Raw genomic sequence first — 17,536 nt, forward strand, 5'->3', positions numbered from 1 at the left:
CCTTCAAGGGGGATGGTTTTTTTTTAAAAGGAGGGGGGGGAATTTTTCAAAGAAAAATTTCCCTTTTTTTAAAAAAAAAAAAAAAAAAAAAAAAAAAAACATAGGTTGTGGGCTTCTTTCTACCAGCTGACTTGCAGTTTGTTTCAATATGTAAGGGAAGGACGATGCAGTTTCACTTCATGCTCCGTGCCACTAAAGAGAACACCAATCCCATTCACTGTCTCTGACATCTTTTAGCATTTTTGTAGAGTGTGAGATAAATATTTGATAGAAAATTTCAATCATTTTGAAGCGGTACATTTTCAAAACCAATGTTATTCCTTTTTGTCGGCAACTAGTCCACGCTTACAGCTTTGAAAAACTGTAACAGATGGGAGGGCCACATGAATGAATGGAGAGTGCTCAAATGTAGAAAACCTCATTTAGGCCAGCTGTTGGGTGGAGGACCACATAATTAAAAGTGATCAAACTAATTATGGACAATAAAATTGAATACTAAAGTTTTCAAATGTCTTCCTGAATAATCCAACTTTCCAGCCCGGATCTCTTTACGTTTCCCTTGACCGACAGCGTCACTCATTCGTCAGTCTATTTGGTAACAGTTATTCAGTCTCTCATTTCCTCGCAGTTGTTCAGAGTTTAAGGTGCGTTTTTTAATCGCAATGTACACAATGTGTGTGCTGTCACCTGTTTCTAAATGTGGGCAATAAATTATCTTTGATGAAGTTTGTACCGGTGGACAGCCTGTTCATTTTTGTTTTCTAATTGTTCCACATCTGTGTATTTAGCTGCAGAATTGAGTATGTGGACTGTCTCAGCAGAAAAAAAAAAAAAAAAAAAAAAAAACCTGGCTCAGTTATTTCTACCAACGTTAAAATGCTTTTGGTGGCGGCAGCCTGATGGTGTGGGACAGCATCTCTCTCCCTGGCGAAACGGGGCTTGTCATTAGCGAAGGCACTCCAAACGTGGAGAGATGTAAAGACGTAATTCTGCTACAAGTGGCCAATCATATATATTTCCTCTCTTGGGGATCAAACTCCAAGATGGTCAGAAGCAGGAAGCCTCTTTCACAGAACATTTCCATCATAAACCCATAAGGATGAGCCACCTCTCAGATTCCTTTTACTGTTCACAGATTACAAGTTGAGACAGCAATATCCAGCACAGCTGTTAGCCAGGAGGTGTTGTGCTGCACTGCTGTCAGCACCATGCATGAAATCTGTTGAAGTCTAACTACGCTGTTTTATCCTCGACAATAATTCCGAATGGAGTATTTTGCCTGAGCAAATAGTTTAAATTTAAGTTTGCCTGCGATGGTTTCTGATCAGATATTCGGAATGGAGAAGATGGAACGGCCTTCCTGCAGCCATCTGCTCAAGCTGAATGAAAGCTTGTGGGATCAGCTTGGGCATACTGTGCAGGCCAGAATTACTAACACAACCACATTGACTTACTTATGACAAATGCTGTTTGAGGAATGGGGATGCCATCCTATGCTATAGAGAGTCCAAACTGGTGACCTGCACGAGGAGGTACCAGCTTTCTGTGGCTGTGCAGGGTTCTCTCTCATACTACTGAGGTCCTTGTTAGTTATGTAGGTAAACTGTTAAATTGCCAATGTGGCTTGTAATGAACAACCTGAAACAATAGAACAATCAGCTCTTCGGCATCAGCTGAGACGATTTGTTTTGGTTGCACAAGCCACAAACTTAACTTTGCTGACTAAACTGAAAATCTGTTTTTCAGTGACACCATTTAAAAAGAAAGTAAGTATGCTGTTGAATGATTGGAGACTTATTGCCTGAAAGCATTCCGACAGCAAACTCAAACTCAAATTTTCTTGCTGTTTGTGCTGCCTTCTGAGTACAACATGTCTTTAAGATATTTTGTTTTTTAATAGCTGTTGGTACTTATCCTTCAGCTTTCCTCTGTGAAAAGAAATTATGAAGGAAAGTATTCCCAATGTTGGAGAAAAAATGCAATGATAAGGTTTTGATAAAAGGAGTGGCAAATGACATTTAGCACTGAAGGCCAGTTTTTGAATTTCTCAAAAGGAACTATTTGCTGCAATGCTTTTGAATGACTTGAATTTAATAGAAATGTTCAATATGGCTAAATTGAAATTCCCCAGTTTTCAAAATCGGAGATCTGGAACCAGATTACTCTTCCAAGTTGACTGGACCGCTTTTACATGAAATTGATGTATTCATAGTCCATAATACTCTTTTTTTTTTTTTTAACAAGAGATAGTATGTACTATATATGAAACCCTACAGAAATACCCTGGTGGTGTTTTCCTTAAACGACAACAAATGGTATTCACAATTACATATTGGAAACACAATAAATTTCAAAAGAGTGAATAAATGAAACAAGTTTTAACAGTTCAGATACATCTTTGGGTGATATGTCTGATATGTTCATTGAGGCCTAAGCGAGTGTATAAAGTCCAAAAACAAATAAGTTTAAACTAGTTATCAATTTGCACTCTTGTAATAATATCTGCAATTACTATGTCAGGGTCACCTTCGTCATAAATGGCAGATTCACATCTTTTAAACACTTTACTGATTGTGTTTTTTTTTTGTTTTTTTCAGATTAGCTTCCAGTAACCACTGAAATGCTTCCACCACATGAATAAGATTAATGATTTAACTGTACGTTTCAAATGTCTCAGCTGTCACCAGGTTCTGAGGAGGACGAACACGAGGGTCCAGTGCTTGAGAAACTGGGTCGCATCCAGTTCAGTGTTGGATATAGCTTTCAGGACTCGACTCTCACTGTCAAAATTCTCAAAGGCCAGGATTTGCCTGCTAAGGATTTTTCAGGCACATCTGACCCTTTTGTGAAAATCTACCTGCTCCCAGACAAGAAGCACAAATTGGAGACTAAAGTCAAGAGGAAGAATCTAAACCCTCACTGGAATGAGACGTTTTTATTTGAAGGTATTATAAGAAGTCTTATTTCGCAGAGCCGCCACATGTTGCTCATGTCTCTGCGTTATGTGAACGGTTGCTCCTTGTCATTCTGTTTCTCAGGCTTCCCCTATGAAAAGGTGGTTCAGAGGACTCTCTACCTGCAGGTTCTTGACTACGACCGATTCAGCAGGAACGACCCCATCGGGGAGGTGTCCATCCCCCTCAACAAGCTGGACCTGGCCAACATGCAGACTTTCTGGAAGGAGCTGAAACCGTGCAGCGATGGCAGTGTAAGTCGAGGGGCAGAGCTCAGAGAGGAAGAAAGAAAAGAGGGAGGTAAAGAAGAGGAAGAAGAAGTAGGAGAAAGGGACGGAGGAAGAAGATGGGGTAGAATGTGTGATGTCATTTCTGGCTGCTGTGATGCTCCCGGGGGAGATGTGGCAGCATAACGACGGGAGAGGGGAGGGAGGAAAATATGGAGAGGCTGACAGGTAGACGGAGACTACACAGACAGCCTGAAACGGGAACAGGGCTGCACAGCAGGAAGAGAGGGGAGAGAAATGAAAAAAAAAAACTAAACCAAAAAAAAGAAGGATAAAAAGTAAACAATTTCACGCTGTTGTTGTCCTGTATGATGTTCTATTTTTTACAGGGAAGTCGAGGGGATCTCCTAGTGTCCCTGTGCTATAATCCCACAGCCAACACCATCACTGTGAGCATCATCAAAGCACGCAACCTCAAAGCCATGGACATTGGAGGCACTTCTGGTATCAATGCTTCTTTGTCTGTTATTCTCATTTATGCATGCACTTCTTCAGAGTCACTGCTTCCAAATGGAAATTGCATTTTTGTTGTTGTTGTTGTTGTTCTGTTTGGAAAAAGAAACAAAATATGATACACTGGAAACCTCGGGCCGCCGTTGTAAACGTGGCGTGTTTTCTGTTTCTTAGACCCATACGTAAAAGTGTGGTTGATGCACAAAGACAAACGTGTGGAGAAGAAGAAGACGGTGGTAATGAAACGCTGCCTGAACCCTGTTTTTAACGAGTCCTTTCCCTTTGACGTGCCGGCCCACGTGTTGAGGGAGACCACCATAATTATCACCGTCATGGACAAGGACAGACTCAGTCGCAATGATGTCATTGGAAAGGTATCTCCTTCCTCTCTCTTTCACGCCTCTTCCTGCCTCTTCTTCTTTCCCTCTGTGTTTCTCTGACTCTGACAGACCATTAGCATCTGATGAATTAACCAGTCTCTACTGACCCCTACTGGAACGAGCGCATCTCCTTCTCTTTATGTCATTTGGAAACATGAGGAAAACTCTAAGTTAGAAACATATACTCTATTTAAATGTGCGGACAGTTGCTGTAATAAACATTTAGGCATTTCTATGCTAATAGAATAAATATGAAAAGAAGCGCTTACAGGAAAGCATTGAAGTGCAGTGATTTTGATGTTATTCCTTTATTTTCAATAAAAGCAATAAAGTGACAAAAGATGAATGTTGATATTGATTTTCTGCTCATGAAGTAACTTTATTTGGCTGTCGTTGGTGGTTTCAATAATACTTCCAGGCAAGACAAACCCTGTGACACAGATTAGATTTGTATTTGAGCTGAACACAAATGTTTTGAAACAACCTACAGCTTCTCTATATATTGAACCACAGTTGTCATCGCAATGTCACTTTGTGCAAAATCACAAAGTATATCAGTCCAATGGAAAAAGTACAATGGACCGATAAGTCCAATATTTATTAAGAACTTTTATTTCAGGTTTCAGGCATTTACCCGATGCATATACATGATATGTTTGGTTAGATTAACGGATCCTAATGATCTTTAATGCTCACACCTTGTGAGCTGAGGTGCCAAAACCCTTACAAACAGGTGTGTATTTTGTGTTATGGCCAACTGTCAGGAAAGTATAATCGATAACAATCAATGTCCTCATTGCATCTACATATGTGTATGGGTGCAATCTGCGCGTTGTGGTGAATTTTTGACAGCATTTTACTTATTTATTTTTGAACACCCAAACCTTAACTAAAACTTAAAATGGCTCATGCACTGTGCATGACTGGCGTACATATTTGGTTTAAAAGCAAACACCCACGTTTCACTACTAATGCTAAAGAAATGTTTAACTCTGAAATAAAAGGAATTTATGCAACATGTTGGAAATACACCAAACACAAACTCTACTCCCTCACACAAAGACAGAATAAACTCTGTCTGCACAGCTTGGATGAGTGGTACCAATTATACCAATTGTCACTGCAGGTGGTGTACGTCCTAACTAATCTTAACGACATTCATTATCTTCAAACATCCAGCAATTATAGTACTTTCCCTACTTTAGTACTCGCTAACAAGTTCTTAATAGAAGAGTGAAAATTTAGAGAAAATGTATTCTCGTTAAGTCTTATCCAAAGATCCATCATGACAATTGTAGCTTTATAGATTTGCAGGAGTTGCAGTAGGGCTTCCCCACGCCTCCCATGGAGGTTTTTTTATTTTAAACGGTCTTAACCAAATGTCCAACTGGTTTTGAGATTGCTCTTTACTACTAACACCAATTTTTGTGTGATAATAAAGTAGGTATTAATTCTTTTTGTCTCCCAGATTTATCTTTCATGGAAGAGTGGCCCCGCAGAGGTAAAACACTGGAAAGACATGATAAGTCATCCTCGTAACACCGTGGCCCAGTGGCACTCTCTCAAAGCCTGAGGGGCCCAGCAGCCAAACAGCCTAAAGTGTTACCAGACAAACACCAAGACCCCTACCCCTCTCCCCAGCCTCCTCCTCTGAGAAGTCAACATGAGTCTCTCAGCACACATCCCTTTTCCCCTAAACGCAGTGTTGGGCTCTGGACCATGTATCACCTCTTTGTTCTCAGGCCTCTTTGATATTCCTCGCCCTCAGTCCTTGTGAATCAGCCCTAAAATTGCACCCTCTTGTCAAGTTCTGATTGCCACCTGACTCCTTCACATCAGTTCGTCTGAACTTAAAAATGTCTTTGATGTCTTAGCTCCCTTGTGCCCTCTTTCTATACCATTTATTTCCCCGAGATCTCCCAATCTTTTCTTCCATCCTATCGGCCAGTCCTAGAGCCTAACATCAGAGCAGTGGCTCTTGCTGCCCATGGATACAAACTACCAACCAAAAATGAATCAAACTGATAGTCAAATCATCCTCTGGGGCAGCAAGAGGGACTGCGTTTGAACGGGTGTGACCTGTGGGATCCACGCACCACCTCCCGTCAAATGTCTTCACTCCTTCCATTTTCGTCTCTGATCCTCCATATCCTCAAAATGCCTAAAAAAAAAATAATAAAAAAAAAAAATCAGGAATCCAGGCACAGAAGAAGTGACGGAGTGAATTTCAAACGGACTGGAAGTGGACTCTGTCGTTTAGGTTTTCTTTGATCATTTTCCCTCCTCACTGCCACCACTGTAATTCTCCCCTGGCTGAAACCCTTTTGTCGTCTGTGCGTGATGTGGGTGACGTGCCGTAGTCTGAAATAATGTTCTTCAATTTAAAAAGGGGGTATGAACATGAACATTTAACACTGGTTAGAAAAGGTGAGGGTGGAAAATATTTTTCTCTTAGAAAAGAAATCCCTCTGGACCAAATTTAGGAGCAAAGTGATTATTTTAATTTTTCTTTCTTTTTTGGGGGGGATGGAGGGATAGAGGTTTAACAACTGTTCTTCCAGACACATAAAATAATCAAAAAGTCTCTTCCAACTGTGCGGTAGTGTGGATAAATGTGTGTATGTGTGAGGGGGGTATTTTAGACCTGCACTGCTAAATTAAAGCTGTTGATGTACACAAATCGCTCCTCATCGTGGAGGTAGAATTAGTAGAAATTATCACCTAATTGACGATTGCTAAATTCTCTGGAAGGAAACCCAAATTATGAACACACATACAGAAGTCAAGTTTATTTGTCATTTCCAACCGGTAGCTTAAAACAAACTCGCAGCACCCGTCAACCTGGTAAAGATGTGTAAAAAGCCTTGAAGTGAATTAATATTTGGAGTGGCACATTGTATAGGGGTAGAGTGTACGGCTCATTTTTCGGACTCTAGCTATCCGGGATTCAATTCCTGACCTTGGCATCCTGAAGCCCACTGGTGCCACAAACCAGAAGTAAAGTGATGTTTTATTAAAGTACCAAAATTTTCTTACGTTTTTATTTATTTATTTATTTATTTATTTATTTATTTATTTATTTATTTATTTATTTATTTATTTAATCTCCCTTAACCATCCTGCAAACCATGAGTGGTAATAGAATAAATTTTGACCATTGTCCAGCCATGTTTGTCACAGTTCCAATTAGTTGAAAGTTGGTTTAAACATTTCAATAATTGCTATTACTTATCTGTATGAGCAAATATAGGTGAGTAACTATTTCCCTGTAACCATTTTCTGTCTGTTAGAAATCACAAATAAGCCTGAGCATATTTCCCTCAGTTTACTCTGTTGGAAAGTGACTGAAAGAGTCACGACGGTACAATTGTATTTTTTATTTTATTTTATGTTTCTTCTACAATTGTACTTTTTCCTCCTACTGAATTCTGTCACTGCAATAAAAAATTAATTTATTTGAAGGCCGTTTATGCATCTTTGGTAGGGTTTCAGTTAATGGTAAAATCCTTTATGTGCCTGATATGATCTGTTGAAAAATATTATTGCAATGGTCTAAATCACTTCAGTATCACATCATAATAATCTTAGAGATGTCTTAGTAAAGAGTGCAAAACCTAAAACGTATGGGGATTTTTTTTTGCTCGTCAGTGGATCCTTTGGGTATAACGCTGAAACAAATAATGGCAGAAATCAAATATTTTTTTTAACAAGGTATTTTTTTAAGTGGTGAATTTAAACATAAATAAATAAATAAAAGAGCCTTAGTGTGATAAAATGTGTTTATTTATGTACATTGCATTTAATTACAAAAGCACTGCCAGTGTAAAGCAACAAATACACAAAGGGATGACAAAAGTAATATTCTAAATTGTAATGGCAACAGAAGAAGCAAAAAGGTCATAAAATAATCATGCAAGAAAGTTAGTTCATAATCTCAGGAAAGCTGATGCTAAAATAAAAAAATATATATACACAAAAGGAATTACTGAATCAACCCAATGGAATAAAAATTTGTTCCTGACAGAGAAAATTGACTCAATGTCCTTTTTTTTTTTGTTCCTTACAGCTGATGTTGAACTGACGTTCTCCACTTTAACATAAGATCTTTGAGATCTGCAGAGATGCAGTCAAAAGAATCAAAGTAAATCTGTACATTTACCCTTTACTTGACTTGTTTTGTAAATTTATCTGAACTGAAAGAAAAGTAACAAGAAGAAAATGACCAGAGAGAGTAAATTGTGACGTAATTACACATTCCAGTAAATTAAAACCACACTGTGCTTGTCGAGCACTGAGAACTGCAGTGCCTAGACTTAGTTAGAGCTGATTTTATGTTGGGGTCTGATTGAAGTACAGGTCAGCTTCCTGAGTGTTTGTTTTACTGCCTGAGAATGACCTCCATCGCATCCCACTTAGACACGTATCGATCACATGAATGAAAACAAATGAGACTAATAAAATCTGAGGGGAGTACTTTTACATTCCACAGTTTGTGTTTGTCTTCTGGAGGTGTGTATGTGCGTCTGCACTTTGTGCGCGTGTTGATATTTGGACTTTTTACTCTCTGTGTGCGTCTACGACGAGCTAGAGCTTGCCATTTTGATGCTGATCGGCATTGTTTACCGTTTTTTAATCCTGTATAGATTCAGATGTACAAAGACGAGTGTTGTTGTTTTGGTTTTCTTAAAGATTGTCAGTTTTTTGTAAGCATCACTGCACTTGTTAACGACAATGCTGGAGCAAACCTCTCTTCACAGCAGGGTTATTTCATTGTGTCTGGTTTGGCTTGAGGGTTAAAACTCTTTTAAAAAAAAAAGCCTAAAGTCTTGAGATTAAACGTCTTTAACCTGACTATCATGACCCAGAGTTTTTGTTTAGACCAAAGCAGCTTCCAGCATTCTGCCCCGGATGTCCAGTGCCCTTACTATCTGATTCTGCTTCACGCAAATGGCGTCTCCTTAACATCTCAGCTGGCGCTCCACCAAAATGCCCCCATTGTGCACACATGCTTCCTGGCACAAAGCGTGCTGTGTGTGCCTTGTAAACTCTGCCACACCCTGCTCTTCACCATATGCGCTCGCACTCAGTTTGTCAGGAAGGGCGGGCGGGGCGGGGAGAGGTTAAAAAGGGGTGAGATGGGAGATGATCAGAATCATCTTTGATGTTAACTAAGTCTCAGGCCATAGCAGAGTGTTGAGCCTCCTGAAATAAGCAGCAATAAAAGCTGCCCTTGAAGTTCTTGTGTGTTGAGCAGGAGATTATTTTTAAATACTGATGAAAAATCATTCAGATTCAAAGGTTATGAGGATGTCACTTTAGTCGATGCTGTTTAAATATCGGGTGAAGACGTGGTGGAAACCAGATATTTACATACATTGCACAAAAAAAGACATAACTTTTTTCTTCTCGCTGTGTTTTAGGTCAATTAGGATTATCAAAAAAGTTCCATTTACTAAATATAAAAATGGTGAATGATGTTTTTTTTGTTGTTGTTGTTGTTTGTTTTACTTTCTTTAGCTTCAGAAGTTTCTATCCATTTTTGTAGCATTACTAACATTGTGTGGTGTTGCTATAATATGTTCACATATTGTTCTTTCTTCATTATGTTAAATAATTTATTTAATGCACCAGTCCCTTCACCCTCAAACACTACTCAAGAGTTGTGAACATGTTTTCCAATAAATGCAACATTGATCATCATGCCAAAACACTTTTTTTTATTTTCATCAGACCACAACACATCTCCCCAAAAAGTAATGTCTTTGTCCCTGAGTGCATTTGTAGGCTTTTTCCTGTACTTTTATGTTCTTTTTGGATTAATGGATTCGTTCTCTTTAATTGGCCTTCTAGTGCGTGCAAGATGGATAGTGATGCTCTTTTAGCAGCTTCAAGCAGCATCTTCATAATGTCCTTTGGTTTTGTCGTGGGTTGGTTTGAAGATTATGCTCCAAAAGAAATATCCAACTCTTTGGAAGATAGAACCCATGTTTTGGGTTAAGTGACGGCTGGACATTCCCATTGTGTTTATTATACTTATTCATCATTTTTTGAATGGTTGAATTTGGCAACTCCGGGTATCTAGAATTTTACCAAACAATGAGCAAGACTTAAGGAAGTCCACATTTCTATTCCAGATATTTTGCATTATTTCTTTTGATTTTTCCTTGAAACCAGTGTATTTCACAAGCTGCTTTAAAACACAACCACAGATTTGCCTCCATATGATCAAAATAAATTAACTTATTAGAGTTGTTAATTTAACTGGTGGGTGCTGGCTTACTGTAAGGCTGTCTTTAATTGTTTTGATGTTACAGAGTCTAGATGTAAAATTTACCAGTTTACCGTGTTTAGCCATAATATTGTCTTCTGAAGTTTTCCAAACTGCTTAAACCCATAGTAGTCTTGGTACATGAACATTTCTAAATTAAAATTAATTCTTAAAAATTCCCAAAAAAGCATCATGCTCATTATTCTGGTATTTAGAAAAGATACATAGTTTTGGTAATCCCCACTGATCTAAAACAACAATAGATTAGTTAATGTCTCTCAGTGAAAAAAGAAATAATTATGTCTTTTTATACCATATATATAAATATCTGGTTCAATAGCAGCAAACCAGGGTTTCATTATGATAATAATTGTTTTTTGTTTTGTTTTGTTTTTTAGAAATCAAGCTAAAATTCTTCTTTCTACACACTCCATGTGGTCAGTCAATCACACCAAAATGTTTACTGGATAATCTCATGTTTCTGTTTTAGGGCATTCAATTAAGGAACTGCTGGAATCAAAGAGAGGTTAACCAGCAACATTTTTATTTACATAATGTACAGATAATTGTGATGTGTCCTGTATGTAAAAAAAAAAAAAAAAAAAAAAAACATTTATTGGGGTTGTTATCTGTCTGTCACTAACTCCTCTCTTTCACTTCCCTTTCTCATTGTAGTTACTCATCTGTGGGGTGCACAATGTTAAATATCAGCCATTTATTTTTTTGAAATCTGTATAGTGTAAATAATAACATAAATGTGTATATAAAACAAATATTCTTCTGGTCTGGTATTGATATACATTTATTTTAAAAGTGCCTTTTAAAAAAAATTGTTCATAGAAGACATTTATTACAAAGATTCACTCGAGTGGTTCTACTATGAAGTCAGATGAAGCTTTAAAGATGGTAAGTTGTGTAAATGTCATGTTAAAAATTGAAGTGAAAATCAAGCCTCAGAAAACAAGCAACAGCATGTTAACACCTTTGCACCCAGCTTTTCCAAAGTGTTTCTTATTCGCTGATTTATACATAAATCCAGTCTACTTCTTGCTTACTGATGCAACACATTATTTAGTCGTACCTGCTTAGTTTCCATGTATCTCTCTTGACTGCATCCAATGTCCTATTCTGTAACAAAAATTCAACTCAACATGCTGAAGATGTCTTCCACACAGATTTAAAATTTGATCACATTTAGCTTTCATTTTTCTCTCCATTAAAAGCTGTGGTGTGTTGTCTCTTCTTTTTTTCTTTTTTTCTTTTGAGCTGTTGCACACATCTAATTAGGAAAACAACATTCTCCAACTCCTACACTTTTGAGTTTCAATACAACTTCAAAGTGAGACATCATCTTGGAGAAAGTGGTGCTTGGTATATTTCCAGGAAGTGTTTAATTTACCATCTCATCTGGTCTGATGCCTCTCGCTATTCAGAGCAATTTTGATCTGTGATCATCAGCGTAGAAAGCTCCAGCAGACTTGCGAGAGCAAGATAAAGGGACGTGGATGCCGTTGGTGGTGAAAAAGGTGAAAGCATGTTGAGTCTGAAATTCCAGGTTGACTGCAGCGACGGGGATAAAACTGAGAGCTGTCACGACACAGGAAGCAGCGGCAGAGGATGACAGGAGCGCTGGGCTACAGATAGGCACAGTGGGTGTGCGTGGGAAACTTGAATAAACACTCTAAACAAGCCTCAGAGCAAGAAAGATGGGAATTGTGCCTCCCCTGCATGTGGGCTTGTAAGGTGGAATCCTTTTCCTCGTCTCTTTTTTCTTTTTTCTTTTTCTTTTACAACCAATGTGGAGGATGTTCAACTATTGTCCTTTAATTTATTAAAAATAGGAATATGCATGGCCCACTTACAAAGTAGGCTTCTCTAAGGGCATTTATATTTTCTCTAGTTTCCTTTTTAATTGTTGTTCAAATTATATTTAGATCTGTTTAATGTTTTTTTATAAGATAAAAAAACAAGGCAGTCATGAGTACAAAGGTTTCAGACGTGTGACCATCTCATGTACAGTGTTTATAAAGTGTTAACACCTCAGTTATAAGACCAAGTTTCTGTGATTAAAAAAATGACACTTTAATAAATAATTTCAAAATGTTTTGCACAAATAATGAATACTTTCCTATGGAACTCAACTATAAAAATGTATGTTACAAGGAAAATGTTCAAAAATACACAAACTAATAACGTAGTTTGCATTGGTTTTTTATCTTATGAGAATCTGCATCTGCTATTTTTCATGTATGTATTGATTTTCTTACATTGTATGTTTGACCTTACTGTTAAATTTCACATTGCTGTTCTTTTTGTGTGTGTTTTCATGTGTGCATAAAATGACAAAAATAAATAAATTCATTCTAAACTTGGTGGCAAAAGTGTCCAAACTCTGAAACTTACACTTTGCTGAAGCACTTTTTGATCTTTTTTTAGCATTCAACTTCTTGACTTGAATATTTTCAAATTTTCTTTGCAAAAGTTCTCCAAATCCAATACAATTTGTTCAATGCTCACATCAGTTTTTATTTATTTAGTTTTGCCCTCTGGATAGGTTACTCAAAACCTACATTTATCTGTCACAGAGTTGCTTTCTTGATGGGAAAGTAAGCTTGGACTCACTCTGATGCACTATAATGAAATCTCTTTTCATCTTCAGCTTTCTTGCAGACACGTGAAGATCTTGGCTGACTGATATCTGGGGCAGTTCATAACTCATCCACCTGGACAAGTAAATCCTGAGTGGGATGCTGCCACCACTACGTTCAAGTGTGGTGTTGGTTCCATAAAGATTTGGGTTGTTTATGTGCAAAACACATTGCGGTTATAACTAAAAAGTTCAAATTTGGTTTCATCAGACCGTAACGCTGAATCACAAGGTGTTAAAACAAAGTATTAAAATCAGTGAGCATTAAAGCAGAAGCCAAAGATTTTGATGATGTTTTGCAACCTATTTTGTATTTAAGACTTTGGATGAGCAAGAGGAAATCCATCCTCCCACCTGTTTCCACTAGTTCTTTAAATTATTCATCCTTTTTTGGTTCTCAAACGTGACAAACCATGCTCTTTAAATATGCAATATGACTAAACAACAATTTGCACAATTTGTGAAGTTTTTGCAGGTGCACAAATTGTTGCTTCGAGATTTTAAGACGTTAGTTTCATATGAAGTACAAATAAAAACATGCGGTAAATCATGTTAACGGTCAAGTCTGAAAGTGTTGCCAAATTTTTTTTACTCGTAACATTAGTTGTGTTCACTCTTGCAGACGACCCCTGAGCAAATAGTTTGCAGCAGATGTAGAATAAAGGAACACATAGAGGGAAAAGAAAAATCATTCACTTCAGATCCTTAAAGTGGCTCAATTTGCTTCAGTATTATGTACTTAGGGTAAACCTACTGGTAAATTTCCAACACTGACTAAGATTAACTGAGAGACAGATGGCTGAAGAGCAAATAAAACACAGAGGGGAACCCTTCTGACATCATCTCAGGTCTATTTTAAGAGAGGCTGAGAGGAAAAAAAAATCCCTGAAAAAAATGAAGGTCATCCTACTCATTGTATGTTGTTTTGCAAAAAGATTGAGCAATAAAATATAAATGAACCAATGACTTGTAACACCTTCACTTAGGATCATGCTCCATTATAATTCTGTGGACGTGCACAAGCCAGCTTGTCATCTGTTTTGAAATTCTGTGCACATCTTGTGGCCAGAGGGCATCTCCCTTCTGCAATCAGTACATGGTTCCAATGAGCCAACATGACACACAGTAGGACAAGAAACATTCTCTGTACTCCACACATACCAATCTGGTGGTGAAGCAGGAAAAACAGGGCAACAGAACAATGCCCTGTGTTGTAGGTTCTGATGAGTAAGAGGTTTAGCTTAACTTGTGGTGCCATTATACATTTTACAAAACAGACCATGAATTTAATAGGGTGACTTTATTTCATTATTTCTATAAAGGAACAGGATGTACTTGTAGATGAAAAAACAAGGTTCTTTGGATTATTCAAATGTAAAATTCCTATGTTTATTATGTAATAATATTTTTATCATGTTTTTTTTTTTTAAATAAGGTACTCAAATATTTATTTTTGGAGATCCATTCTCGCCCAAGATCAGTAGGTGCCTAAATAATATTAATAAAAAAAATCAAGGTAATCTGCTGCCATCTGGTGTCTGGAAATGGCAATGCAGGTGTTACAACCTTCATTATGCAACACGTCCAGTGAGCGTTCTGTCAATCATGGCACCCTCCTGTCATGTGATCCACTCATGCAGTGAAGGAAGCATATCATCATTCACACAACATGAGTAGCAAAACGTTTATTAAATACTTCATAATACAACTAACTGGCAGAGTCAGATCATAATTATGTATATTTTGTATTTTTAATGGGTATCTCATACAAGAAGCAGGTTAAATATACACTTACAAAAAATCATACTTATAATACAGATATTCAGATCCGTTTCATTTTGCTGATGAGGAGAATCCTCCGTCTCATTAACAGATGTTCATCTCGTCTTCAATTGATCTTCTTCTACTGACTATCATCTACAAAGCAGATCAGAGTGTAGCACCCCATTTAATATGAAATTATATGATGAAAACTAATTGAAAGTGACATAATGTATTCCCAGCATCATTTACTACACTTCAGTTTTTCTTTTTTTTTCTTTTTCTCAAGTTTAACTCTGTTTAAATAAGCACTTTCAAAGACCTCACTGGGTTTCTTTTTCCAGGTACTCCAAGCTGGGTGCATCCAATCTCTGTTCGTGGTTTTTGTTTTTTGTGAATTCTTTCAACATTTCCATAACTTCCCCCTGGTACACTTCAGGTGTCGGCTGGGCTTCTGTAAGGACAAATATACAAATAAAAGATGATGACAGCAATAAAAAATATGTAACCCTGCGATAGCAAAGGAGTGCTTGGTTGCAATATTTACAAGGATGTTATATTTTAAGAGACACATATGCAAATTTTACAAGCACATAATATATTTGGCCTCTTGAATACAGTTTCTCTGTGATCTCTGTCCACACAGTGTATATATCTTAGAGCCTGGGATATTACAATGCGCTAAGAGAGGTGGGAGCATTGTGACGAAGAAAAAGAAAGAAAAGATTTAGAAACAGCTGAGTTAATCAAAATCAACATCATCCTCGCTATATTAAGCGGCACTACTGCAATTACATGTTTTCATGAGCAGCACTTCTTTCACTCAGCTGTCTGTCTCCAGATCTTGTCCTACACTGCATACAATGAGACCAGCTTCCATCTCAGAATGAAGTTAAGAGTTTGACCGTACAGTACAGTGTACTTTTTTAATTTGCCCAATGGAGGTGTCGTCTGTCATGACATGTTCTACACTGTTCTTTGAAAAGTCTGTAGGAAATGTGCTCATGTAACTCAAATAATATCTGAAAACAGTGGATTGGTCAGAACTATTTCTGGTATGAATCTCACTCAGTTCCATAAATAAGTTGAGCTAAATTGGGATCAAAAATACAAGTGGTATAACAATAATGTAATTTATAATTCAGAAAATAATAAACAAATATTTATTGAATTAAACGTAATATTTCAACATCTTTACGATTACAATTTCCATAGGCCATAAAGGGAAAAAAAATATTTTCAAATAAAAACAAATAATTTTTTCACCTGTGGCCCAGTAGTAGATGTCCCAGTCGTTGCTCGGTTCATTAATCAATCTGTCATACTGCTGCAACTGGCTGTCTGTCATCGTGTTCAGGTACCGCTTTGCAAAAAGGCTGCAAGAGACACAAGAACACATTTCTTCTCTTACAAATTTAAACAAATAGATACAATTAGACTCTAATTTCTTTACACTGTCAGTCTTAAATGGGAGCTACATAAAACCATAAACAATCAGAGCTATACCAATCTTTAAAAGATTTCAGCAAAACAAACAAACTTAAAATAAAATAGGGCCAATCAAACAACACAACACAACAAACAAACGGAAAAGTGTATAACAACCTGAGCAGTATACAGTTCTCCAACATCCCCCTCTTGCGACTCTCATAGAGAAGCCGTCGTCTCTTGATGTCAATGGGTTCATCTGTTTTCTCCTCCCAGGGTGGCAGAGGGATCTCTAGTAGGTCAGCTTTGTTGTCATCAGGAGCCTCTCCTTTGTAACCTCGAGATGATACTGTCCCTGTGAAGGCTGGTCTCCAAACTGCCTGGCACATTCCCGTTATCAACTGACATACAGCAAAAGCAATTTAGTTATGTCCATAACTTCAACATTTCATGAATACGATATGTTGCTGATTCAAAGGTTTCTGCTTAGGCTATTGCAAAGTGAATCATTCAATGCATTTTTTTTTTGTTTTGTTTTTTACCAATTACCATTATAGCATGATCAACATAGTTAGACCTGGTACAGTGCTGTAGTTAGGTTTGCACTGAACGATATGTACCTCAATCTGAATGTTACACCATGTCATTAGAATGCAACTGAATAAGTGAGATTGACTTGACTTTAATTTGGTTTCTGGAAATGCATGTTAAATTGACTTATTTCTATTGTAAAGTGCATTGAGATTAAATTTATTTTTGATGCTATATAACTTAGACGTTACTGAAAAAAAAATAGCATTGAAATAAAACAACTCTAATTTGTTGGAATTTAAAAGGCTAAAGAAAAAAACGATTAAAAGACGATATCTGATTTCACGTTTAGGTTTGAATCGAGCCTGAATCAACATGCACAACAAAAACCATGCAGTAAAAAAAGCAAACCAGAATTGTGTAATGTCAACAGCTGTCCTGTTGTTCAACAGTAATCTAACAGAAACCGTTCTATTACAACAGAAATATTAACACGTTTTCACTGAACGATCTTTAGAAACCCAGACTCGTGTTTCAAAATATAACTTTTGTTAATTTGTATTTCTTTAACATTTGACTCGAATATTTTTGGATGACCTTAGCCAAGAGTCTATGGCATCAGGAGTGAGATTTCAACCAACACACGCGAAATAGTTATTACCCGGACAACTCACTCTTTTAGCAACAAGTGAAGATAACATTTTAGGATCCTTCCTTGAAAACCTTGATAAAAAGCCGCCCTTCGTCGCAGTATGAATGTTTCTGCCTGGTGTTTTGTAAAAAAAAATTACACAAGAGAACGCGTTTACGTCACCACGTGTGCGCCT

The 17,536-nt window shown here is 37.3% G+C and overlaps 2 protein-coding genes and 1 long non-coding RNA gene across 4 annotated transcripts in view; 2 read left to right on the top strand and 1 right to left on the bottom strand.

Moving 5' to 3' along the window:
* Nucleotides 1-6,456, top strand: part of syt7b (synaptotagmin VIIb) — a 67,690-nt gene extending 61,234 nt beyond the window's left edge. For both annotated transcript variants that reach the window (XM_015049961.1, XM_015049960.1), the window contains 5 exons: nucleotides 2,678-2,945; nucleotides 3,039-3,208; nucleotides 3,571-3,685; nucleotides 3,869-4,068; nucleotides 5,543-6,456. In XM_015049961.1, coding sequence (XP_014905447.1) covers nucleotides 2,678-2,945; nucleotides 3,039-3,208; nucleotides 3,571-3,685; nucleotides 3,869-4,068; nucleotides 5,543-5,647 — 858 coding nt within the window. In that variant the 3' untranslated portion in view covers nucleotides 5,648-6,456. The remainder of the gene's footprint in view (nucleotides 1-2,677; nucleotides 2,946-3,038; nucleotides 3,209-3,570; nucleotides 3,686-3,868; nucleotides 4,069-5,542) is intronic.
* A 680-nt stretch (nucleotides 6,457-7,136) lies between these two features.
* LOC106958185 (uncharacterized) lies at nucleotides 7,137-11,666 on the top strand. The gene is made up of 2 exons (XR_001427107.1): nucleotides 7,137-9,309; nucleotides 9,859-11,666. It is a non-coding gene; the product is annotated as an uncharacterized LOC106958185 (long non-coding RNA).
* A 2,993-nt stretch (nucleotides 11,667-14,659) lies between these two features.
* On the bottom strand, nucleotides 14,660-17,520 carry sdhaf2 (succinate dehydrogenase complex assembly factor 2). Its single transcript, XM_015049964.1, has 4 exons — nucleotides 17,384-17,520; nucleotides 16,356-16,579; nucleotides 16,017-16,126; nucleotides 14,660-15,204 (listed from the first exon to the last, which is right to left on the bottom strand). The coding sequence occupies exons 1-4, from the start codon at nucleotides 17,408-17,410 to the stop codon at nucleotides 15,074-15,076; spliced, it is 492 nt and encodes a 163-aa protein (XP_014905450.1). The 5' UTR covers nucleotides 17,411-17,520; the 3' UTR covers nucleotides 14,660-15,073.
* Between the last annotated feature and the right edge of the window lie 16 nt (nucleotides 17,521-17,536).

Source organism: Poecilia latipinna, unplaced genomic scaffold (assembly GCF_001443285.1).
Source record: "Poecilia latipinna isolate Pla-1442-1.1 unplaced genomic scaffold, P_latipinna-1.0 Scaffold968, whole genome shotgun sequence".
Taxonomy (NCBI): domain Eukaryota; kingdom Metazoa; phylum Chordata; class Actinopteri; order Cyprinodontiformes; family Poeciliidae; genus Poecilia; species Poecilia latipinna.

Excerpts from the sequence above, each read along its gene's own strand:
- sdhaf2 (XM_015049964.1), bottom strand. The coding sequence starts at position 17,410 with ATGTTATCTTCACTTGTTGCTAAAAGA. Across the intron at positions 16,580-17,383 it reads CTTCACTTGTTGCTAAAAGA|TTGATAACGGGAATGTGCCA; the intron begins GTGAGTTGTCCG and ends GCTGTATGTCAG. Across the intron at positions 15,205-16,016 it reads CATCTACTACTGGGCCACAG|AAGCCCAGCCGACACCTGAA; the intron begins GTGAAAAAATTA and ends TTGTCCTTACAG.